This window comes from Castor canadensis, chromosome 2 (assembly GCF_047511655.1).
Source record: "Castor canadensis chromosome 2, mCasCan1.hap1v2, whole genome shotgun sequence".
Classification (NCBI taxonomy): domain Eukaryota; kingdom Metazoa; phylum Chordata; class Mammalia; order Rodentia; family Castoridae; genus Castor; species Castor canadensis.
Genome location: NC_133387.1, coordinates 177,057,558 through 177,084,921, shown reverse-complemented (window position 1 = coordinate 177,084,921; position 27,364 = coordinate 177,057,558). Strand labels below are relative to the sequence as shown.

At 34.7% G+C, this 27,364-nt stretch overlaps 1 protein-coding gene and 1 pseudogene across 1 annotated transcript; both read left to right on the top strand.

Annotated features, from left to right (window-relative positions):
- The first annotated feature begins 649 nt into the window (after positions 1 to 649).
- LOC109677203 (olfactory receptor 8B3-like) lies at positions 650 to 1,584 on the top strand (annotated as a pseudogene).
- Positions 1,585 to 16,048: 14,464 nt separating this feature from the next.
- On the top strand, positions 16,049 to 24,179 carry LOC109677213 (olfactory receptor 8B8-like). The gene is made up of 2 exons (XM_020153325.1): positions 16,049 to 16,113; positions 23,237 to 24,179. The coding sequence occupies exons 1-2, from the start codon at positions 16,049 to 16,051 to the stop codon at positions 24,177 to 24,179; spliced, it is 1,008 nt and encodes a 335-aa protein (XP_020008914.1).
- Positions 24,180 to 27,364: the final 3,185 nt, after the last annotated feature.

Here is a 27,364-nt window from a genome sequence, read left to right as displayed (position 1 = left end):
ATTTTGTTTAAAAATAAGTGAAATTGATCCAAAGATTCTATTTCAAAGGGGGGCAGAGAATATTCAGGGTGCGTGGTCACAGTGGCTGCAGTATTTTAATAAGCAAGTTTTCTTTCCATAGACATATCATACCTTCTTCTAGATTTAGGAGATTCTGGAGCCCCAGGGCAGGAACTTTTCCATTCCCAGATTCTACTTATTTTGTTTTGGATTAGAAGCAGTATTCATGGATCTAACTCCATCACAGTCTGTTTTATATTTGAGGTCAGCACCAGATTTGCTAAGGCCTTTGCCTATAATTTTACCAGTGAAGCAAGAGCTGAAGCAACAAGGAAATGATGAGAGAAGTGCAATCCTATCTTCATCCAATCTGTTCCCCATTCTGTGGTTTTTCTAAGAGTTATGTTTGCATATGACAGCACTGGCCTTGTATCTGGAGGTTAGGTTGGTGATACCCTTTACTGTCTGTAGTCACTAATGCTACTCGGTATTGTAGTAGCATTAAAGTCTGGTTCTGTGGATTTAGATTTGTTTGTTTTAGTCATTCAAGTGTATACTTCACACTTTGGGAGAAGATTATTTTGAAATATCTGGGATGTCCTCTGATGTTGCCCTATTTCCTGTGTTTACAGATTCTCTTAACAGAAGAATGGGTCCTGCAAATGGCTCTTTGGTAACGGAATTCATTCTCCTGGGGTTAACAGAGAGCAGGCTGACCTCCAACTACCTCTGTTTTTCCTGTTTCTAGTAGTATATATGGTCACTGTATTGGGAAATTTGGGACTGATAATTCTCATTGGACTTAATTCAAGCCTTCATACCCCCATGTATTTTTTTCTCTTTAACTTGTCCTCTGTAGACCTCTGTTACTCTGCTGTGATTACACCCCAAATGTTGATGAACTTCATAGTGTGTAAGAATGTTATCTCTTACATGGGTTGTATGACCCAGCTCTACTTTTTTTGTTTTTTTGTAATTTCAGAATGCTATATGCTGACTTCAATGGCCTATGATCGCTATGTGGCCATCTGCAATCCATTTTTCTATAACACTGCCATGTGTCCTAAGGTGTGTTCCTACCTTATTCTTGCTTCATACCTGATGGCATTTTCTGGTGCCATGGCCCACACAGGATGCATCTTGAGACTGACTTTCTGTGATAGAAACACTGTCAACCACTATTTCTGTGATCTTCAGCCTTTGCTCCAGCTCTCCTGCACCAGTACCTATGACAGTCAGCTAGAGATTTTCATTGTAGCAGGAAAAGACATCATTGTGCCAAGTCTTATAATCTTCACCTCTTATGGTTTCATCCTTTCAAGCATCTTTCAAATAAGATCCACTGAGGGCAGGTCCAAAGCCTTCAGCACCTGCAGTTCCCACATAATTGCTGTTTCTCTGTTCTTTGGATCAGGAGCATTTTCATATCTCAAACCCTCATCAGCTGGGTCTATGGATGAAGGAAAGATCTCTTCTGTCTTTTATACCATTGTGGTTCCCATGATGAACCCCTTAATATACAGCTTGAGGAACAAAGATGTTAAAATTGCCCTAATAAAAACCCTGAGCAAGAGAAAGTTTTGATCAGAAACTGAATCTCTTAGTGCCTGTAGTTAAAACCGAGGGAGATTCATTGTATTTTATTATATTTTTAGGAGCAATTTTCTTTATCTTATTTCATTCTTACTATGGAGAATGAAATTTGGAAATTGTTTCCAGAAAAGTTTTAAACCATGTTTTTCCTTTTCCTATACATTTTGTACAATTTCGTTTTGCACAATTTTATGTGTTTAAGAATAACATTGAGGAATTCTCTTACTGCTTTATAATTGTCATGGATCTGACACTAAAATCTAAAGATTGGTTCTGCTAAAGAATAAACAAAAGAATACTTGGTTAATAGTTTGCTGTTGGGCAGGAAAGTTGCTATCTGCCCTTTGTCGTGAAGAGTGATTTCAATAATCTATCTCTACTCTTACGTTTCTATCCTCTATAGGCAGTAATACATCTCTTTAAAAGGCCTGTGTTATGAATCTGATGTTTCCATATAGACTAATTGATACAGCCCACCTTAAATTTGTTAATACTTTGCATTAAATGCTTGAATGTCAGATGCTATATGTGCCATTAAAAGATTAATCAGCACATACCAGAATGCTAATATATATTTCTTGTATGAATAGGATTCTGAAGCTCAGAGAGATTAATATTTTACAAAAGTCACAGAACTCCTTAAATAAAAAGTCTAGAATAAACTGCTTTGAAATCAAGTACCACCCTTTCTAGAATAGTTTTGGATACTTTCTTTTGATGAGCTTTATTTCACTGAACATGAAATATGAGGTTACATTTCTACTTTGGAATTTCCCTGTGCTTTTTCTGTGAATGATACATAAATTCATTTAAGGTTTTTTGTTGCATTGCCTTTTCAATCAAGAAAACCACTTGATGGTCCTTTTGGTTGTGAAAGAGGAACGCTGCTGGAATGGGACACTTGGGAGATAATTGTCTTGTCATTGACTTTTCAGGTTTGTTTTTTCTTTTCTGAGACACTATGTCCTTTAGGAGGCCCAAACATGCCTTGTACTTACAATTTTCTTGCCTCATTCTCTCAAGCACTGAGATTGAGGAATAAAGGAAAAAATGAATCTGATATATTTTTCTATCTTATATTTGAGAATCTAGGGACTTGGGTCAGCATGGACCTATTAGGCCAGGACCCAAAGAGACACATATCCAATAAATCAGAAATATCTGTGTAACAGAGTCATCTATGAGTATAAAGTTACTTTTATTTCTGTCTTTGATTTCTTTTAGCAATATCTACTATTTCTCATATAAATGACTTTAACTTCCTTGGTTAATTCCTGTCTATTATTTTTGATGATATTATAGTAGAAATCTTAAATTTGATTTAAAGAAATGCAGCTATCTTACTTATTGACTTTGTATCTTGCTAATATGCTGGATTCTTCATTTGTTCTAATACATTTCTTTGTAGAAACTTTAGAATTTCTACCTATAAGATCATATCATACACAAACAGGTAAACTTCTGCTCCTTTCTAACTTCAATGCCTTTTATTTCCTTTATTAGCCTTGTCATACTATCCAGTACCTCCAGTACTATGATGAACAGTAGAGCCAAAAGTGGGCAACCTTGCTTTATTCGTGATCTTTAGGCAAAGTTTTCAGTATTTCAGCATGGACTATGATATTTACTGTGTCATATATGACTTTTATTTGTTGAGTTGCCATTCTTATTTTGTTAAGTGTTTTCTGCTAAAATTATGTTGATTTTATAACCTGCTTTTTTCTGTAGCATTTGGAATGATCACACTTTCTTCCATTATTCTGTTGCTGTGATGATTTACATTACTCGATTTAAAAAAACAGGTTTATTGAAACATTTTCATACCACTTAATTTTTGTATCAGTAAGTATAATCAGTATATTTACAGAATTGTGTGACTTATCACCATTACATAATTTCAAAACAATTTTATCACTACTCAAAGATGGTTGGTATACTTTGCATACATCCATGGAAACAGAAGACTGACAACCATTGAAATTATTCTAAGAAGGGCGAAGGGTTTATGAGGGAAAATGATGGAGGGGGTGAATGTAATGAAGTTACATTGTAAGCACTTATGTAAATATAAAAATGAAACCCCACTGTACAAGTAATCCATGTTAATAAAAATGTTAATAAAAGGAAGTCTGCAGTCAATACTTATTCTTCAAATCCAATCCCCTATTGGTCCATGAAAGGCACTAATATTTCTATTTCGTTAAATTTTCCTACTCTGGAAATTTCATAGACATGGGTCCATGAATTATTTCGTCTTTTGTGATTTTTTTCACAAAGCACATATTTTCAGGGATCATCCATGCTTCAGAATGTAAAATAATTCATTCCTTTTAAAGTCTCTATAATATTCTACTGTGTTAACCTAAAACTTTGTCACTAATTTATTTATTGTTGGACATTTGGGCTATTATTACTTTTTGTTTTTTATGAATAATGCTGCCAAGAATTTTCATTTGCTTTATATATTTATATATACATTTGTGTGTGGACATATGTTTTCATTTGGCAGACAGAGACAGAATGGCTGGATCACAGGGTAACTCTATTTTTAATTTGTTGAGGAGCTTACACAGTATTGTTCAAAGTAGCTGTACATTTTACACTCCTAACAGAAATTTGTGAAGGTTCCACTGTTTTTACATCTTCATCAACCCTTGTTATTGGCCATCCTTTTGATTACAGCATCTGTAGTCCTAGTGGGTTATGTTGGAAGCTTTATAACAAACTCAAACAAAGATGACAGGGTTGCCCTCTGATTTTCACAGAGTTAATGAAAATTCTCAAGCAAACATTCTCTCTAATTAGCCACAGGGCACAACAGCACAGGCTGTAGATGATGGGTCAATGCTGGCACTTTCCTGTTCCTACTACCTGTGTTTCTTTCCTTGATGAGTCAAGGACAGGGTTTCTCAAGATGCAGGTCCCAGACCAGCATCATCAGCATCATCTTGGGAATCAGTTAGAAACTCAAAATGTTGACTCCGTTTCAGAGTTTCTGAGGTGATCCCCAGCTCTCTGTGATTTCAGATTACTGTAATGACTCCTCAAGGTCAGGGGAAGGCAAAGGCCCTATAGAAAACTTTTGCCTTTGAACTACTTTACTTGTGGTAAATAATATTCACCAAACACATTATTTATAAAAATGAAGATGATAAATCCATAGGAAAGATATTTCTTTCTCTGTCTCTGTCTCTTTCTCTCTCAATTTTTCTTTCTTATTTTCTTTCTCTCTTTCTCTCTCTTTCTTATTTGCTTTCTCTCTCTCTTTCTCTCTCTCTGTGTGTCTCTCACTCTGTCTCTGTCTCTCTCTCTCTTTCTTTCTTTCTTTCTTTCTTTGTTTTTGCAGTATTAGGTATCAAACCTTATGGTAGGCAAGCATTCTACCTCTTAAGTCATGTCCCCAGTCCAGGAAAGAAGTTTTTGAAGGACTCAATAATGAAACTTGAAGGTTTGAACTGTCTAATAATAAGTGACATTACTGATGTAAAATGTTTACAATTAATTGTGAACATGTGAAACCTAGGTGGAAAGTAAATAGGAATTCCACAAAGAACCAATGAATGTCCCAGGAAGTAACCTAATTTCCCTCACACTTGCTGTTGTAAATATTTCATTCTTTTCAAAACTTCAAAGAACACGGTCTCATAGTTCTTTATTTCATTGGAAATAGAGTGGCTGAGAAACTCCAGAGAATAGTCATTTAAAATGGTAAAGATGACATGACATAGATCACAAATATCCGGTACCCTTTTATGTTCAACACCATCTTAAAAATTAGGGGAAATATTTTTAAAATTATGACTGTGTATCTCTGTCATGTACTGCCATTTAGGAATCTTCTTCCTTTGGATATATGCCCAGATGTGAGACAGCTGGGCTATATGGTAGACCTACTTTTAGTTTGTTCAGGAATCTCAGGAAGATATGTCCCATCACTTAATGACTTGTTTTTATGTCACCCTGTGGTGATTGTCCAGAATATTATTAGCAGGGTTCTTTCTTCAGGAGATTTGTTCTTACATGTCTTAAACTATAAAATGAATGAATTGAACTACATCACTCCTTTTGCCTGCCTCAAAAGGAAACTGGAGATAAATGAAATCTTCCAGAAATTGATCTTCTGGTTACATGACAGTTTGAGATCATTACAAAAGGTCCTCTCCAAACGGACCCAACTGCTCTGAAGCCACAAAACATGTACGAAGTTCCCTTTGGTCCACTCTTGGGGCTGTGGGATTCCAGGAAGAAGGCATTCAACTCATAGGACACATGCTGAATTTACATGTCAACAGATTCTGGGACACCATTAAGGGTAAGTCATTGGAGTAGCAAAGAACTAGTTATGCTTAGGCTGTGGTACAGGTAGCTAGTGATGCTGACAAAAACTATGGACAGCTGCAACCTGTGCTGGTATGTGTCCTCATTTTAGTATTTAGAAAGATTTAGTGTTTCTTTCAGGTTGCTCAAGGAAACTAAGTGTTGACATTCAGTAAGTGTATTTTTATCATGCTTAGTTAGCCACGCAGTGTAACAAGATGTTTGCTTTGTGGAGACTTCAGCACCTATAGTCTATTGAGGAAATCATATTTCTTCTCGAGACTGGTGAACAATGAGAGCAACTTTGCATTCTTTGTACTGAGACACAAAAATCTTGATGAACTTTGTCCTTTTCTCAGCTAGTTCATCATCCAGATACCTGGGTCATTCAGTGCTCTGCTTGGCCTAGGACTGGTTTGAAAACACTCTTTTCTGCAAAGATTCCAAACTCACATCTGGCTGTCACTGGATCATTTCCTTCTGTCACTTTCAGGGACTTCATTAGAAATCATGACAACTTTTAACACTCAGACTTCACCTCACAGCCTCTTGAGTATTTTTCCATTTGTGCCTGCTTTCTAGAAAGTACTTTGGACTTCTGCAACAGCTTTCTATGTGGTACCCTTCTTTGTCTCTTCCAATGCATTCTCCACACTGCATATAAGATTTTTTTTATATGTAGGCTTGAGTCCCTTATAAACATAGCACATTGTTGGATTTTGGCATGTTGAATTGTTCTTGAATTCTGGAATAAATCCCCCACATCATAGTATATAATCATTTTTAAAATTTAAATTTTTTTGATGGATCATAAAAACATTGATGTTATATTCATGTATGTGGTACAAAGTAATGTTTGTTTTTAATGTTTAAATTTTTATTAGCATGTATAAGTTGTATAAGAGGGTGTCTTTGTGACCTTTACATGTGTGCTTATACTGCATCTTAATTAGATTCACCACTCCATCATGCTCCCTCATGACCCCTCCCCACTTAGAATAATTTCAACAGGCTTCACTGTTCAGTTTTCACATGCACACATAGAGCATATTTGCCCTCTGTCACCCTCTCTGCTTACTCTCTCTCCTCTCACAGTATCCTCCCTTGGACAAGACCTGTTTTACCTTGCTGCCCATCATTTTTCTAAGTGCATATTATATAAGGGGATTTTGCCTTAGTATTTCACATACATGTACATATCATACTTTAATCCTACTAGTGCTCTCTATTACTTACACTTTTCTTTGACTCTGCTCCCTTATCATTTAACAGCTTTAATTATATTTCATTATACTATCTTCATACACAGTTGCAATGTATTTCAATATTGTTCACTGTTGAACATTCTCTTTTCCTCTCTGGTCTCTCCTGATACATGCCAGCATATTGTAATGTTTAATATAGGGTAAATATTCTGTTAAATCAGTTTCAAGGTGTTCTGTTGAAAATGTTTGCATAAATGACCTTTGTACTTTTGTCAAAGTCAATATATGTAGATCTTGCTCTGGTTTATGTATCCTGGTACATTGAACTGATTATAATAGCATTATAATAACTTGAAAATGTTGTTCCTTTGGGAAAGAATTCTGATTATTCTTGTTTGGCTCTTCATATAAATTCAGGAATCCATTTCTTATAAAACATTCTTCTAATAATTTAATGCTGTTGTATGGAATACAAACATCAATTAGACAGGATAGACATCTTAGCAATGCCAAATCTTCAAATTCATAAAGAGTACCTTTTTATTTGTAGATCTGTATTTCTTTCATTAGTGTTTTTAGTTTAGTGTACAAACTTTTCTAAATATTTTTAATTTACAAGTGTTCTGCACTAATAAAAAGAATAATATTTACTTTACTATGTTTTGAGAATTCCCTCCCCAAATCATGTTCAGATTTAATTGCCATTATAACAGTATTAAGAGTTAGTATCTTTAGGAGTTAGTGGATCTATGAGGGTTGTCTGTTTGAGGGCCAGTGCAGGTATTATTATTATTTGTAGAGTTTACTGTTTTCTGGTGTTTAATTAACTTAGATATTATTTATAATTCATACAATTCACACATTTAAATGTAAAATTTCAATGACATTTAATTTGCCCACAGTATTTTGTAACTTTTATAACATTTGCTTTTAGAGATTTTTCATCACCCACAAAGAAAACCCAAAACGATTAGCCATCACCCTTCTATCTAGTCATACCCACCTCTAGTCAACCTTTATTGCCACTGTGACAAATGCTTGAGGTAATAAACATAAGGGGGAAAGACTGATTGTGGCTCATGGTTTCAGGGATTTTAGTCCATCATGGTGAGCAGAGAATGTTGTATCAAGGTGGTCAGGAAGCAGGGAGAGAGAAAGTTTTGTTAGCAGGCTTCTTTCACTTTTATTCAAATGATGGTGCAACCCATATTCATTGTGTTTCCCTTAAATCAGTCCTCTATGGAAGCACCCTCATAGACACTCCCAGAGGTTTGTTTTACTAGTCTCTTAGGATCTTCAGAAATCAATCAAGCTGACAATCAAGATCTACCTTCACAATTTCTTAACATTTATATAAATGAAATAGCATATTATGTGATTTTTGTGACTGGCATTTTTGTTTTTTGCAAAGTGTTCTTGGTTTTCTTCATGGAATAAATCTGTAAAGGTATAATGCTTCCTAGTTATTGTTGAACAGTGTGCCACTGTGAATATAAGGCATTTTATGTGCCCATTCATTATTTGACAAGCTGTTGTATTTTTCTAGTTCCTGACAACTTTGAATGTTGGTGCTATGAACAATAATATCTAGGGCAGATATTGGTTTATATATGCTTTGAGGAAGAAACTTTGGGTCATAGGTATTACTACTTTTTTTGAACTTTTCATCTATGAATCTCAAAGAGTAAAACTGAGACTAAATGACTTTGAGGTCATGGTACTATTTTTAACTACTTAAAGTGCTGCTAGAATGAATTTCCATGTGTCTGCATCATTTGACATGCCAGCAGTGTTATAATTTCTTTATATGATCAACAAACCATTGTATTATTTGCCTATTTATTACAGTTGTCATAGTGCATGTGAGATGATATTTAATTTTTAGTGTGATTTTCAACCCCCCCTAACATCTAGTACATTAGAAATCATTTCATGTACTTATTCAACATTTCATATATTCTTTGTAGGAATGTCTACTTAGATACTTAAATGAGTATTCTTTATACACTTTGATACTTTGCAGAATGATGTATTTTCTATATACAAAGTCCTTATCAGGTATGTGATTTAGAAATATTTTATTCATTCTGAGTGCTCTGTTATCCCTTTTATTAATCCTTGGAATCTGAAAATATAGAAATTTGATGAAGTCTAATATATTTATTTATTCCTTCCTTTTTATGCTTCAGCCTTAGAAATTAAACATTTATCACAGAGGCATAAAGAGAAGTGAAAGGATAGTGACAAACAGATAATGAATATTTTCTCCTACTGTGTTATAATTGCTACTGTCCTCTGCAGTTGTTAAAATTAAAGTAAAATATTTAGAATGTTTTAAATATTTTCTTCTTAGCTTTCATTTATATTCCTGGAGTAATTTTTTTCTTTTAATTAGTACAAATCTTATATATGTATAAAGTTTCCAACAAGGACCCTTTTTACCTTGATTATCACTGAAACATTTATTTCCAAATGGAAACATCCATACTGTAGTAGGGAATTCATTAGAGCACATGATTATATTCTTTAACTCATAAGGAAAGTAACTTAGAATTATTTTTTTTACAATGTACCAATCTTGGTACAGAAGAAAATTCTTGTTCTGACTGCAAGTAAAAACTGTAAGAAATGTTTCTGATGATAACTCTGTGCCCTTCATGCTTTGCCAAGAGTTGTATGTTAAAATGAGCAGGTAATTTGCAATCTAGTAAAGTCTTTGGGGTAACAAATTTCTTCTGGAAATGGGTCATTGATAAGTCAATCAGTATTCACATTACAGTCAATTTACTTGAGCTCTGTTCAATACTATGTGTACTTGTCACATTGTAGAGTTTGTCAGGACACATTTCTGAGTCCTACTCTCCAGAAATATAAGTGTGCATTGCATCTATACACAGCAGGTGCACAGTTTAACCTATGGTGAGTTTAAAGGAAGGAAAGAGAAATTTTTGATGTGTCCACTTGATTTGTAACAGGACCTGTGTACCATTAGCTTCCATTGTTGTGATAAAACACCTGAGATAATTGATTTATTGGGAGGAAAGGTTACTTTTGGGTGACAGTTTTGGAGATTTCAGTCAATGGTCAGTTGGCTCATTATGGTGAGACAGCCCATGAAGTTGAACTGGCTGAAGAAGTCCGTTCACTTCATAGTGGGTGGAAAGCAAAAGAGATAGAGGAAGCAACACACATACCTATATCTCATTCAAGGTCACACCATCTGATAATCTAACTTCCTTCATGAGACCATGCCTCCTAAAGGCTCCACTACTGCTCAATAGCTGGGGACCAAGCCTACAACACTTGGGCTTTTGAGGGACATTCAAGATCTAAACCATGGCACACTAGAATGAAAATTAAAAACATGGTCTTCTAAGTCTAGGATTGGCACCTTCTTTTTCTGCTTTTTCCCAATTTACTTGGAACATAAGAAGGAAACAAAATTGTTATTTATCAGCCCTTGATATTTCATAAGGATCATATGAAGATTTTCTAAAGCCAGGCCATTGACATGTACCATCAAATGTGTGGTCTACAATGGAACAAAGTAGAAGACCCAGAAATCAACCTACATAGTCATTTGATTCTTGACAAAGGAGCACAAAACATGAATTGAAGAAAAAGACAAACTTTTTGACAAATGATGCTGGGAAATGTAAAAACTGAAACTAGACTTCCCATCTCTCATACTTTAAACAAAATCAAGTTAAAATGGTCAAAGATCTTAACATAAGATGTAAAACATTGAAACTACTACAGGACGACATAGGGAAAACACTTAAAGATATAATCATATGCAATTACTTTTTGAACAGGATTGCAATTGTTCAGGAAAGAGAAGAACTGACAATAGGATTGCAATGGGGGTGAATACGGTGGAAAACTTGATGCCCTTGTCTGAAAACAGCTATAAATCCTGCTGAAATTGTTTTACAAAGAGGGGAGGAAGGTGAGGAGGAGTGATAGAGGTGGTGAATTTGATTCAAGTACATTGTACACATCTGGGGAAATATCACAATGAAACACCTTTGTACAAATAATATATGCTAATAAAAATACCATATTATCAGCAAATAGCTATAATAATTTCATTTCTTCATTTTCTATTTCTGTTTCTACTTTTATCTCCTTCTCCTTCCCAAATGCTCTACTGGAACCTCTTAGTGACTATTGAACAGAAGTGCCAAGAGTAGGCATCCCTGTCCCATGTGGAATTTTAGAGGAAGGGCTTTTGATTGTTCAAAATTGAGTATGATGTTAGCTGTAGGTTTATCCTATTCGGTCTTTACTGTGTTGCATTCTTTCTATGTCTCATTCCTTGAAAGTTCTTTTGTTGTAAAGTTTATTGAATTTTGGGAAATATTTTTCTTCCTCTAATGAAATAATTATATGAATTTGGTCATTCATTCTGCTAATTTTTGTTTAACATTATTAATACACTTACATTGGAATATTTTTTGCATCCCATACATAAAATTCACTTGGTCATGGTGAACTGTCTATTTTATACATTGTTGAACTCAGTTTGATTGCATTTTTTGAGAATGTTTATTTTATTAAGCTGAAAGATATTGACCAGACCTTTTATTACTTGTAATGTCCTTAACTGGTTTTGGTATTAATAATACTGGCCTTATAAAATGAATTAGGAAATTTTCCTTTCTGTTTCAGTTTTTGGAAAATTTGTGAGAAATCATTATTATTACTTTACATATTTGGTAGAATTTAGTGGTAAAGCCATCAGATCCTGAATTTTTTTAGAAGACATTTCATTAGTATGTCAATCATCTTACTGATTGTCTATTTAGATTTTCCCAATTCCTCATAGTTCAATTTTAGTAGATCACAGGTTCCCAGGAATTTATCCATTTTTAGTTTATCTGATTTGTTGATTTATCTTGAAATGCTCCCTCCATGTTTATTTGTAGTGATTTTAAAAGTTAAGGTATTTGATCCATTTTTAATATATTTTTATACAGGGATCTAGTTTTTGTCTTCTACATGTGAACATCCAGTTTATCCAGCACCATGTGCAAATCTGGCTGTCTTTTCTCCAATGTATGTTTTTGACAACTTTATTGAGAAATAGAACAGTCCTCTGTTCTAGTCCATTAGTGTATTATCTAGTTTTCTGAGAGTACTATGATATTTTATTTAATATGGCTCTGTAGTATACTTTGAAATAGGGTATTGTTTTACTTTCCAACATTAGTCTTTTTGCACCAGATTGCATTGGCTATTTAGGGTCTCTTGTGCTTCTATATGAATTTTAGTGTTGGTTTGCTATTCTGTGACAAATGTTATTGGAATTTTTGTGAGTTTTGCATAGAATCTACCTATCACTTTTGGTGATATAACCATTTTTCACAGTATTAATGTTGCCAATAATGAACAGAAGAGTAGTTTCATTTTTCTTGTGTCTTATTTCATCAATTTACTTATTGCTTTGCTTTGTAGTTTCTATTTTAAAGGAATTTTACCTGCTGAATTAGGGTTACTGCTCAGTATTTTCATTCTTAAAACTATTGTTAATGTGATTATTTTACCAATTTCTATCTCTGTGATTTAGTTATTGGCTTATAAAATAGCTACCATTTTTTTTGTATGTTGGGTTTCTTTCCTGCTTTTATTTTGTATTTGTTTATCCGATCTAAAAATTTTTTGGTGTAGTCTTTGCACAGCCTTCTAAATACAGGATCATATCAACAAGTAACTATAATTTGACTTCTTCCTCTTCTGTTTGCTTCACTTTTATTTCTTTTTACCTGTTTCTTTCTTTCCTTTGGCAATATGGGGATTTGAACTCAGAGACTCATGCTTGCTAGGCAGGGGCTCTACCATTGCCCATAGCCTTTCTTTGATTCCTTGCTTTAGTTATCTTTCTAGTAGCATCTCCTGTTTTTGTCTTTGCTAGTCTAGACCATGATTCTCCTATCTATAGCCTCCCATGTAGCTGAAATCACAGGCATTTCCCTCCCTGCCTGGCTTATTAGTTGAGATTGGGTCTCACTAACTTTTGCCTGAGCTGGCTGGGAAATTATAATTCTTATGATGTCAACCTCCTAAGAAACATGTGTTGCCTGCGTGAACCCTCATGTCTGGCTTCCCTTTTATCTTTTGCTTTCTGTATTGTTCTATTAAAAATTCCAGTTCTAGCTTGAATATAAACACTGTCTTCTTGATTTTAGAAGAAATGCTTTTACTCTTGCCTATTCTGTATGATCTTGGCTATGGGTTTGTCATAGCTAGTCTTTACTATGTTAAGCTGTGAAACTTACATTTGTAGTTTACTCTGGACTTTTATCATGAAAGGTTGGTAAATTTTGTCACTATTCTGCTCTTCTTTTTGCATCGAGATGATCATGTGACTTTTGTCATTGATTCTGTTTTATGTGCTGTGTTACATTTATTGGTTTGCCTATGTTGACCCATTCATGCATCTTTTTGTTCTATTTGTGCATATTAATTGTATAAACTGAGTGGATTCATTGTGATGTACCCATGCACACATACAATGCACTCAGATCACGTTCATGCCCTCTATTACTGTTTCTTATCCCACTTCTGCTTCTCCCCGCCCATTCTACCTCACAGTATTCCCCATTTTACTTTCATAACCTTGTTTTATGTTCTTTACCCCAGCTTCCACAGATTGGAGAAGAACTGCAGTGCCTGCCTTTGTGAGACTGGCTTATTTCACCTGGTATTATGACCTCCAGTTCCATCAATTTTCTAGGAAGTGACATATGTCATACTTCTTTATGGCTTAGTGAAACTACATTGTGTGTTTATACCACTTTTTCTTTATCTATTCATCTGTTGATAGACACTGAGATTGATTCCATGTGGCAATTTGAGCAGTGCCATAATAAACAGGAGTTTGCAGGAATCTCTGCAATAAGCTGACTTTGACACTGTAGGATATATATCCAGATGTGGTGTGACTAGATCATATGAAAGCTCTATTTATAATTTTTTAGGAAACTCCACACTGATTCCCATCATTACACTTATTGATTTGTTAATGCACTGTTGAAGTTAGGCTGAAAGTGTTTTAATGTGGATAATTATGTCCATGCTCATCAAGAATTTTGGTAGATGGCTTTCATTTTTTGGTTGTGTTCTTATTCATTTTTGTTATTGGGGTAATGCTGTATTCATAGAACGAATTTGGAAGCATTCTTTTTCTACTTCATGGAACAGTGTCAGAAATATTAGTGTTAGTTCTTCTTTAAAGATCTGGTAAGGTACAGGAGTGAATACATTCAGTCCTGGATATGTCTTTGTTTGGAGACTTCTTACTATATCAATCTCATTATTTGTTACTGATTTGGTTTGGTTTTTAATTTTCTTGGATCTATGTGCCTAGAAATTATCAGTGGCTCTGCTTGCAGACATTTATCAATTTCCTCTACATTTTCCAATTTATTGGAGCATAAGTTCTCTAGATAATCCCTACTGATCTTCTGTTTTTTCTATGATACTTGTTGTAATAGTTCCTTTTTGTTTCTAGTTCTATAGTTCAAGATTCCTCTCTGTTTCTTTTGGTTAGTTTTGATAAGATTTTGTTAATCTTATTAACACTTTCAAAGAACCAACTCTTTATTTCCTTTATCCTCCACGTTATTCTTTTGATTTCACTTTCAATAGGTTCAGCTCTGATTTTGTTTCTTTCTATTCTATTGATGGTTTTTGTTTTTTACTTGTTCTTTTCCTAAGATGTTGAGGTGTTTTATTTGAAATCTCTCTTTTAATTTAGAGACTCCAAACTGCAAACTTCTATCCTAAAACTCCCTTTGCTGTTTCCATCCAATTTTGATGTTTTGTGTTTTCATTGTCATTTAATATTAGAAATTTCTTGCTTTCCATCTTGACTTTTTCAGTCACCCACTGGTCATTTCAAACTATATTGTTGTATTGTCATTCTTTTGTACAATGTCTGCAGTTTCTTGTGCTATTGAGTTCTAGTTTTTTTCCAGTATTACATGATAAGATATCAGAAATTTTTTCTTTTCTTTTGTATTGGTTAAGATTTGTTTTATAGCCTGAAATGTGGCTTATTTTGGGGAAAGCTCAATGAGATGCTGAAAAAAATGTGTATTCCATAATTGTTGGATGGAATATTTTTTAAATGTCTGTTAAGTCCATTTGTCCTACATTGTAGTTTAGCTCTCAAGCTTCTTGGTTGATTTATTGTCAGGATGACCCATCTATTGGTGTGAGTGTGGTTTTTAATTCACCCACTGTTATTGTGGTGGAGGCTTTCTGTCTTTTTATATGCATTTTGGTTTGTATTAGAAAATTATGTGCAGCAGCTTTCATTTTCAAACCTTACATAACTTGAGGTATTGTTCTTTTACCAATATTTAATGAGATTTTTGCTCTTCTGACAAGTTTTGACTTGAAATCTGTTTTTCCCAACATGAGTGTAGCTACTCCTGCATACTTTGAGATTCTGTACCCGGGCTCTTTCTTTGACACCAAAAATAATGAAGTTTAGGCTTAGAGAAAAAATAATTATGTAATGGAAAACAAAAGACATGTTTGAATATTCAAACAGTGAAGAGGGAGAAAGAAGGAAAAGTGGAAAGTGAGGGCCATAATTGCAAAAATGTAAGAAAGATTATCTACCTATCTATCTATCTATCTATCTATCTATCATCTGTCTAGATATCTATCTATCCTGATATCTATCTAGATAATCTTACTTTTTTGTACATCTATTACATTCGCTCTCTCTCCACACACACACATACACACACACATTTGCATACATATACCAATCTCCAATCAGCAAATACAATAAAAAGTCTTAATAAAAAATAATAAACATATAAAGGCAAGAAGGCATTTTCTACACTGGGCTGGTCAGTCAATCATGAGTATATATGCACAGTTTCTTCCAACCTCCACTTGTTTCTGCTTCTCAGGCTATGCGCCTCTTAGACAGAGCAAAGGGTGAGAAATTCACTCCTTCTTCTGACTTTTATGATCACCAGTAAGTCAATGGGAATCCTTTGAGACCAGATATGGTGAGAATAGCATTCAGTCCCTGCTTCCTAGCATAAGTAGTGTGGAACCAGTTTCCTACACTGGAGTTTACTTCAGACAGATCAGCTCTACATACTCCCAGGGCATGACTGACATCAAGCTCCACTGTGGGCCTGGATCTCAGATTCCACAGTGAGGCAACTAAAAGTGGAAATTGTTCAGGAGGTCCTATGCTTTCCACCTGTCCACTATGGTTTTCTGAGGCACAGTTCCTGAAGGCAATCCTGTCTGTCTGGACAGTTTCCCAATCCTTTTAAGTTGGCTGCCAGAGCTGCCAGTCATAAAAGGGAAAGTGGGCTCCACTCCTTTTCCTGTCTCTGACTCATATAACTTGTCAATGAACTTTCCTTGATTATGTTCTACTGGGGCTATACTTGGTCACAAGGTAGATGCTCTCTGGGATGATATGGCAATAATGGATGTGAGTTCCAAATGAGAGAAGAATGTATGGTATTGTTTTCCAGAAGACCAAACTTGGGTGCAATTTTCCCAATTACAGCACCAGGCTTTTGCCTTGAAGTACACAGAGTACTTCTCAAGTACCAGCATGTTGTGTAGCTCTCAGATCAGCTGAGTTCAGATGCATTTCTGTTCAGCCTCTGTGTCTGTGTCAGTTTTTCCCTAGTAGGTCTTTAGTTCGGTTCCTTTCTGTTACTGTGCCCCTCTGCCATGACGCTTGATCACTTGAGGTTAATGTTAAGGTGCTATTTTTTGCCCTCTGTGCCAATAACTGAAGTCTCTGGGTCTGTCCAAGTTTTTGCTCAATTTTAAACTTTGCTGCATCACTCAGTCGGCTATCTCTCTAAGAATCTGTTTTCTTGGCTGTTTTGATCCTGAGCTATTGAGGAGCTGGAAAGGGCTGCTTGCTACTAATTGTCATCTTGTATCCTCCTACTAGTTGTTTTAATTTTTCTATATATATATATCATCAAACCTTTCACTTTGGGTATGTATGCCACCAACAAAAATAAAATGTGGTCAGAGAAAATTTCACAGGTAAATTTTCATAATGCCACATAATACAGTGATTTCCTGCATGGGACAAATTCCAAATGGTTTTATAGTCAGTATTAATGAAAATTAATTCTGCTGGCATAATAATCATGGTGAGGACCAACATGGAATTTTTCCAGAAGTCTGGCTCTACTGGTTTTTGTTTTTATCATTGGGATATCTCAGTATTTAGCAGAACCTAGATGAAGGGAGTGGTTCATCTGCTGGTCTGTTTTATACAAAACATGCACCTTTAACATTGAAATCTCTTCTGAAGGCAGAGACTTCATCTTTTTCAGTGAGTGTGTGTGGCTGGTAGAATCACCTGCACAGATTAAAAATCTTCTCAAACATAGTGTTAACCAACTTCTAAACTCAGTGCTGATACACGTGCCTATGGTACAGTGCCCCCATGAGCAGTGTTGGGCACAGTTTCCTCTTCACTGTCCCATCTGCCAGTTTCTACGCTCCTTAGGTCAGATGTGGAAAATAGCAAGGGCAGGGATCATTGCTCCCATTTAGAATGCAATAATCTTGATGCTCAGATATTTTCATGACTTATTGAAACTCATAATTTGCAAGCTATTGTGCTGACTAGCTGATACTGGGCTGAGGGGGGTGAGGGGAGAAATGGCCTAAACAATGTATGCACATATGAATAAATGAATAAAGAAAAAAATTAAAAAATAAAAATACAGTATATACACACAAAGAAGGTATTTTACAATTATAGAAAATTTATATTTTTTTTAATTTAGTGCAACATGAAAAAATGATTTAATGAATAAAAAACCCTATAAGCACTAAATATGCCACTTTAAAACATGTCCAGAAGGCCTTCTCCACAGTTCGTCTTTCATAGCTCTATTGCTTGACTTAGAATGTATAAATACAGCATTATCTCATACTTGCCTATCCATTAAACAGAAACAGATGAATGACCTCTGTCATCATTTTTGCTTTTGCGTGTCTATTCAGTCATAGGGGCAGCCATAAATCCATGCATTCAATATCTCATCAAATCTCACATCACATTTGGCACCAACATGAGTGGTCCAATGTTGCAGAGATGACTGCTCTTCACCTCATCCTCTAGAACACATATTCCCCAGTGTCTCCTTCTGTGATGTGGCCTAAGACAGTTTGAAATTTGATGGACATTGTTCCAGAACCCGGTGGTGTCCCTTTCACTTTTTCTGTCTGTGTGCTGAATGTGAACCCCATGTAGGTAAAGAAGCTATAAAGCAAAGCCAGAGACTTAACACAACCAGTATGGACAAGGAAGAATGGATAGAGCCACAATCAAGAATGGACAAATCAAGGGATATGGGTTACTCACAATATTCTATTTATAGATATGTATTATGATTTTTAGGTACTTATAGTAAATGGATAAATTAATGTGCCTTTCTATTTGCATTTATTGTAAATTTCACAATTAATAGGTTATAGAACTTTGACTAGGGCTCTGGTCCATGTGAGTAATATAATAATCCATAAACAAGGAATGAGAATAAGGTTCTCTGGGAATGCATTCCTCATAGAAAATGTCTCATTTAGGACATGGCCAGCAGGTAAAATATACAAAGAAATCTAGACTGGGCCAGGACATGGACTGTTTATTCCCTTTACCATATCAAATGTGAAACTCCACAAATGTGGGTTTTATGGATGTGTGAAAGTCAGTGTACCATGATGGTGTAGATTTCTAGGGCATTAAATATCACTGGGCTTAGGTTAGTGATAGAGTAAAGAGGATATATTTCTTATTGCACATTAGGTAATTTCATCTTTTCTACCCTTTCAATATTTCTCAGAAGTCATCCAATGAAAAGGAATTCTTAAAATATTATTTGTTATCATTCTCATGTTCCTTTCTTTTTGCTCCAATTTTTAAATTGTGATTAAATATTTTATATACAATGTATCATCTTAACAATTTTAAATATATAGTTCAGTGGCATTAAATATATCCATAATATTGTGCAATCATTACCACTAACCAACTGCAATATTCTTTCTATCATGCAAAATTGGGACTCTGTATCCACTAAACATTAATTTTCCTTTCCTCCCTCCTCCCAGCCTAAGGCAACCACTATTCTAATTTCTGACTCTTTGACTGACTACTATAAAAACCTCATAGAAGTGGCTAGATTAGTGCACTTGCTATGTTTCCAAAGCTTATCCATGTGCTACATATCATACTATACATTTGCTTATCTCTTCATATGTTAAAAGTACCACTTAGTTTGCTTCTATGTTTTAGCTATAGTGAATAATGCTGTTTAACATGTGTACAAATACACCTTGGAATACCTTCTTTTAATTCATTTGAACATGTACCTAAATGTGGAATTGCTGAATCAAGAGTTAATTCTATGTTTTTTTGAAGGAGTTGCCATATTATTTTCCACATTGTAATAGCTTTGCAGGCTTTTGGCTATGATATAAATTTTCCAAAGTTTGCGTACCATATTACGTTCCACCAAAGAACGCAAAATGGTACCAATTTCTAATATCCCTGCCAACAATGTTATGTTCCATGATTTAAAAAACAATTATGTTCCACCATTTAAAAACTAGTGGCTACCCTACTGGGATTAAGGTTCTATCTCATTATAGTTTTGATTTACATTTCTCTAATGATTATTGATCCTGATAAAATATTTTCAAGAAGTCTAACTTGACTATTCATCTTTCATTGCTTGTAACTCTGGTGTCCTGCACAACAAATAACTGACAAATCCAATAGCATAAAGTTTTGCCTTATAAGGTTTTTAAGAGGATTTTATAAGTTTAGGCCTTGTGCATATTTGATGCAATTTTTGCTTAATTTGTATATAAACATATACAAAAGATGTTTCCAAAAGTGAAACTTTTAGAGGTGCCTAAGCGAGGAGGAAAAGAAGAATGATAGTGAAAAATTATGAAATACATCACATCTGTGTAGGAATAAGGAACAACAAAACACACTGAAAACTGTTGAACAATGCAGAGTGGCAGGGAAAGAGTGGGGCATAGTAGTCAAGGGAGTTAGGCTTATTTAAGCACAGTATATTTACAGGTAAAGTACCAATGCAAAATCCTCACTGAACAAAGAACAGACTTTTTTAAAAACAATGAAGGTCAGGAATGCAAAATAGTTCAGGTTAAGGTGGGGGCACTTTTGGAAAGAGAAAAGTAAATGAAGACAGTGAATATAATTGATGTTCTTTCTATAAAAATGTGAATATGGAACATTGATATCTGTCGATGTCACTTTAAAAAGGAGGATGAGATGGGAGGGAGAATAATGGAGAGAATGAACCAAATAGTTGTATAATACATATACATTTGGAAATGACACAATGAAAACCCCTGTATAACTATCATATACAAATAAAATGCTTTAAAGAGTTGTAGAGTTATACTTTTTAGAATAACAAAGGGATTTAAAAGGGAAAAGTCATTTCTAATAAGTGATATGATGGAGCATGTCTGGGAAAGAATGAGTACATAAAAAATAGATGATCCTCAGTTTACAGTGATTCTATTTATAATTATTGGCTTTGTGATAGAGTGAAAATAGCATGCTAAATGCATGTTTCTACTAAATGTAGAAACTGTACTTTGAATTTTAATTTTGATCATTTCCCTGGTTAGTGAAAAGTGATATAATATTGTGATATGCAATCATGTGGTAACATCAGTGTTCAGAGCACATTTAAAGTAGGTGGGTTAGAGGTAGTAAAAACATTTTGAATTTAGGATATTTTCAATTGTCAATGAATCATTCTATACATAACCTCTTCATAAGTGCAAGAGCACCTGTACTTATAAATGACATTTGACTCTTCCTCATATACAGGCTATTATATAAATCATATCCTCATCTTTTTCTGTTTAAATGCTATAACAAACCAATGATAGATAGACTATTTTTGTCATCCCAGGTTTGCAAAGGTATGCATGAGGAACAGAGATGTTATATAATTTGTCCAAGTTATCATAATAAAGACGTGTAGGGGAAACATTGAAACAGAGACTCTGTTACTTTTTATCCTGCATTATTTTCTATGAGGAGTTTAGAAATTGCTGACCTCATCACTAAAGTGTTACAAATGAGGATTCAGCAGGATTATCATGGAAAATTTCAGTTAAGTCTTCTTAAATAACCTTTAATAGGAATGCAACAATTAGAGGTGATTCTGAAGATATCTCAGGACAGATAATACCTGAAGTGAGTTGCTGCAACTCTTGGAATGTTTAGATCAAGATCTGAGGAAGTCTGGGGGTAAATTCTGTAGAATATTGTCATTAAAAGTGTGAGAACAGAGAAAGAGTAAAAACAGTAGATTTCCCTTAAGAGATCAAGGTGATGGGGCAATGGGAGTTTAACATTGTCTCAACCCTAGAGGATGTACAATCTCTAAAGAGAGTCAAATACTTGAATGAAATATGGAGTCCCTCAGGAACAAAGGACACATCGTGGACTAATACATAAACACAATCACCTCATTTACCTTTTAAACTTGGAGTATTTCCTCAGGAAAGAGACTGGGGATACTTTTACCTTGCTTGTAGCCAAGACCACTATGTTATTAAATTCTTGTAAAAAGTTCTGTTGTCTCATCAGATGGTGAATGTGAAAATATAAAGAGCTGTTCATTTTTCACTGATGCTTTAACGGACTAAGAGTTACCATTATAAATTATTTACCAGTAGCTGAGAAAGATTTCCAGGGTATATGAGAAAGTATGTTTTGCTGCTCTTCTTAGAACAAAAGAAATAAAGCTTTAGAGTCTGATATTGCCCTGCCAACCCCACAGGGGTAAATCACAGTGACAAGGAAGCACCAAAGTTTTCCTTATTAAGGAGGGTAAGTTTTGAAATCTATTTGTATTAATATCTTACTTTTTAATTAATGGCTTACTTGAGCTGTCATTGAAACATAAATGTTATTATGAAATAATACAAGTTGTTTTGAATAGTATATGCATTGTGAAATGACAGAAAAACAATGCTAATTAACATATCCATAACCTCTGTGTAATTATCCTGGTGTGTATTTCTTGTAAGTGTGTATACACATTTTAATTTTAAGATATATCTCTTTATTAAATTCCAAGTATACAATAGAGTGTTTTTACTTACTGTTAACATGTTGTGCATTAGATCACCACACCTAATGATGCTAATAAATGAACCATTTTACCCTTGGCAATATCACTTATGTTCTCTATCACTGGTCATGGTTACCAACATCTTACTCTGTGCTTAAACAAATGTAACTGTTTTAGATTGTACATATAGGAGAGATATGCACAATTTCTCTCCTCCAGTATCTTGCTTATTATATGTTAGCATAATACCCTCCTCTTTTAAGATGAAGTCCAGGGAATAAGAGATATTGCATTTTCTTTCCATTTTGTTTGATTTTATGATTCAAGTAAAATTGGTAGATGAATCCCTTTGAATGGGGAGCAAAGAATGTTGAGAGAATCAGTGGACAGACACAGGGATTGCAGTGAAGTAATCATAAGTTCCCTCTCCACAGACAAACCTCCTGCTTTTTTAGATTTGTGTATTTTTCTGAGACATGGGAAGTAAATTAACCTTCTCTAGACTCAGCTTCCTTTGTTTTAGATTAGAAGCAATGCTCATGGTCCAATGCCACAAGAGTGTGATCTGCATTGGAGGTCAGCATCAGGTTTCTAGTGCTTCTGCCTGCAATTTTATTAGAGAAGGGAGGACTGAAGAAATGAAATCAATGTGAGGTGAGAGAAGGGCAGTCCAATCCTGGCCCAGCTTCTTTCATCTTCTTCTTTGGTTTTTCTAACAATTGATTTCCATATGACAGCACTGGCTTTACTCTTTAAGTTAACTTGGTGATGCTTTTAACTGTATTTAGTTGTTGAAACATTAAGAGAGGTAAGACAATGTCACTAAGTATCATGGTAGAAGTAGAGATAGGTTCTCACCATTCAGCTTGATAGTTTCAGTCATTTTCAGCATATCTCTCACATTTGTGGGAGAAGATATTGTTGGATGGGCTGAATTGTCCTCTAATGTCAAACTTTTTCCTATCTTCACAGATTCTTTTACAGAATAGGTCCTACAAATGGTTCATTTGTGACGGAATTCATTCTAATGGGGCTAACAGAAGAACCTGACCTCCAAATTCCCCTATGGATCCTATTTCTAGTGATGTATATCGTCACTGCATTGGGAAATTTGAGTTTGATAATCCTAATTGTGATGAATACACACCTTCACACCCCAATGTACCTTTTTCTTTTTAACTTGTCCTTTATAGACTTCTGTTATTCTTCTGTGACTACACCCAAAATGCTGGTAAACTTATTAAGCAAGAATGTTATCTCTTACATGGGATGTATGACCCAGCTTCACTGTTTTTGTTTTTTTGCCATTTCTGAATGCTATGTGCTGACATCAATGGCTTATGATCGCTATGTGGCCATTTGCAATCCACTTTTGTATAACACTGCCATGTCTCCTAAAGTGTGTTCCTACCTTATATTTGCTTCATACTTGATGGCATTTTTTGATGCCATGATTTACACTGGAAGCATGCTGACACTGACCTTCTGTGATGGAAACATCATCAACCACTATTTCTGTGATATGCTTCCCCTGCTCCAGCTCTCTTGTACCAGCACCTATGTCAATGAAGTAGAAATTTTCATTGTCGGAGGAAAAGACATCATTGTGCCTACCTTCATAATCTTTATCTCATATGGATTCATCCTTCCCAACATTTACCAAATAAGGTCTACTGAGGGTAGGTTCAAAGCTTTCAGCACCTGCAGTTCCCACATAATTGCAGTTTCTCTATTCTTTGGATCTGGTGCATTTATGTATCTCAAACCCTCATCAGCTCTATCTATGGATGAAGGAAAGATCTCTTCTGTCTTTTATACTATTGTGGTTCCCATGTTGAACCCCTTAATCTATAGCTTGAGGAATAAAGATGTTAAAATTGCTCTGAGAAAAACCCTGAGCAGAAGAAAGTTTTGATAAGAAATTGAATCTCTCCAGGTTCTGTGTTTTTAATTAACACCTTTTTATTGGGAGATTTTTACCTTACATCTTTCTTACTGCATGAAGGGTAACTGGGAACTGTTTTGTTTTAATTTTGCAGTGTATTTTTCATTTTTATTTACAACTTCTTTTCACCATTTTACCTGTCCAAAAATAATAAGTATGTCATTCATTTCTTTTTGTATTGCTGTTATGGATTACATCCTAAAAACTAATGAACAGTTCTACCTGTGATTAGATAGAGTATTAGTTGACAGTAGGCAGAACAGTTCTCATTTCCCACTTGAAGTCAAGCATTAGTCAGAAAGTGTGCCTCTGCTCTGGCATCCTTTGCTTGGCAGAAATCAGTTATGTTCACATGTGAATATTTCACAATACAGTTGTTTCTGTGTGGATTATTAAATACATCCCACATTGCAGCTGTCAATACTATGCATTAAATATTTGCCATTCATGTTATATTTACCATGAACATAATGTGTAAATAAGATTCTGAAGCTCAAAAAGATTAAAAATTTAATTATGGCCATATAGCTTTCTAAACAAGAAGTCCAGAATAAACTGTTAGTGTCTTGATTTCAATTCTACCACCCTTTCTAATCTATTTTCTGTGTACTTCACTTTATTGGTTTTATTTAACTGAGAACAAAATCTGAGGTAACAATTCTACTTTGAAATTTGTGCTTTATTCCTGAATGGTTCTTGAATTAATCCAAGGCTTTTCTTTGCATTAATTTTTTTTGTTTGTTTAAGTAAACCTTTTGATGGTTCTTTTTCTTGGGAAAGAGAAAGTGTGTTGGACCATCACAATTACTGTTGAAAGATGATTGGTTCAAGGTGGGAACTTATGCTTTCCTTCCTTCCTTTCTTCCTTCCTTCTTTCCATCCTCCCTCCCTCTTCCTTCCTTTTCTTTTTCTTTTTTCTTCCTTGAGGCTATCTTTCTAGAGTCCAAGGCTACTCAGCAACTTGCAATCCTTCTCTCACAACCTCCAAAACACTGGGATGAAAGGCATGTACCACCAGACAAGCCTAGAATTAAGATGGACTTTTTTTGGCTTTTTGAAACAGGGTCTCATTCCATAGCCAGCTGACCTTGAATTCTAAACCATCCTACCTCCACCTCCCAGGTGCTAGCATTAAAAGAATGAGCCAATATACTGGGCTTCAGGACTGACTTTTCTGGAGAAATAAATTTAAAATTTATTCAGGGTCTTCTAGTAGAAAGAATAGGAGCTTGTGTGAAAATAGGTCTCATAATCCAGGAACCAAAGAGAAACATGTTCAATATATCAGAGATCTCTCTGTTGAGAACAATCAATGAAAATTTTCACAGTATTTTTATATGAGTTTGTAGTTCAGTAGCTGCACTCCATGGTTCATAAGCTTTTGGTTTATGATAGGTACACAGTCCATGATATCTATAGGTTAACAGTTTTTGGGGGAATGAGAGTAAAAATGCTGTGGACATTGTAGGGAATGAAGTTAGAGGACAATTCAGGAGATAAAATGGAGAGGGCCAGTTAAAACTTAGGTTAGGAAGTAGGAACTTAGAGAGCAAGACAATGGGAGAATGGAGTTCATGCTCTCTCTTCTTTTTGTGGAAAGCTCAAGAAATATTTAGGAATTACAGGATTTCTGTGGATATGATATAAGCTTATGTTATTTGATACTAAATAAAGTTACTTTTGTAGATGCCATAATGTACACCCACCTAGCAAAATAATAAAACAAACAAACACAAAAAAAGAAAGCTTTCTTATGCTGAGAGGGCAGAAAGACCTAGAAATATCTCAATCTCCCTGATTTTCTTAGTTTTTATAAATTGTTCCCATGTGGAATTTAAAGTATTAAAAACTTGTATTTCAGAGAGCTGGGAGAGCAATGAGAATTTGAAAGCTATATCTGCTGAATGAAACTGTGAAAAAGCCTTTTGAGAGTAGTTTAATTTTTCCTTTTGAGAAAATAGGCAAAAAGATTAGTAACCCAAAAACTCTTACTCTGTTTCCAAGTGATATTTTAAATATTTCCTAAGTATAATAGTTTATACTATCCCATTTTGTACTGTTCATTCAGTGCTTCTGTTTTGTGAAATTTAGCATAAGTGGTTTGTTGACTCATTTGCTAACTGTACAGACTTACTAAATGCTTGATTTATGGTTTGAAATGTCCACTTTTTCCCCATCAAATGGATCCAATATCACCATGCTTGATTTTTCCTCATTGAGTTTTACCTATATAAAAGAGATGAATTTGGTTGGAAGCTTTTTAAGTTTTCTATTACTGTCCCTTTTGGTAAAATTAAATAAATGTGTACTTAAGAAAGAAAATAATATTGATATCAACAATGGACAGGCTGAGAAAGAAATCAGAATAGCGATTCCATTCCCAATAGCCTCAGAAAAAATGCTAGGAATAAACTTCATTAAGTTAGTGAAAGATCTCTACAACAAAAACTATAAAACCTTAAAGAAAGAAATTGAAGAAGACACCCTAAAGTGAAAGGACTTCCTGTATTCATGGCTTACCATGGCTATTAATATTGTGAAAATGGCTATACTTCCAAAACCAAGCTACAGGTTTAGTGAAATTTCTATCAAAATCCCAACACTCTTCATAGAAATGGGGAAAAACTCAATACTAAAGTTCATATGCAAACATTAAATATACAAAATAGTAAAAGAAATTTTGAGCAAAAAGAGCAATGGTGGAGGTATCACAATATTGGGCTTTGAATTATTCTAGAGACAAAGTGTAAAAACAGCATTTCATTGACACTAAAACACATGCACAAAGACCAATGGCATAGAACAACAGATTCAAAAATAAGCCCATTCAGCTATAGTCATCAGATTTTTGACAAAGGAGTCAAAACTATACATGTGAGGAAAGATAGCCACTTCAACAAATGGTGCAGGGAAAACTCAGTATCCATATGTAAAAGCCAGAAGCTAGACCACTATCTCTTAACCTGTACAAAACCAACTCAAAATGTATCAAAAATCTAATATAAGACTTGAAACTTTTAACCTACTACAGGAAAACAGGAAAAATCCTTGAAAATATTTTCATGGGCAATTATTTTCTGAATTAGATTCCAATTGCACAGGAAATAGGAGTAGGTATTGACAAATAAGATTGCATCAAATTAAAAAAGCTTCTG

What these genes read in the sequence shown, in the direction of transcription:
- LOC109677213 (XM_020153325.1), top strand. Translation starts at nt 16,049, where the DNA reads ATGCGCCTCTTAGACAGAGCAAAGGGTGAGAAATTCACTCCTTCTTCT. An exon ending in TCTGACTTTTATGATCACCA is followed by an intron (nt 16,114 to 23,236) that starts GTAAGTCAATGG and finishes CTATCTTCACAG; the next exon opens with ATTCTTTTACAGAATAGGTC.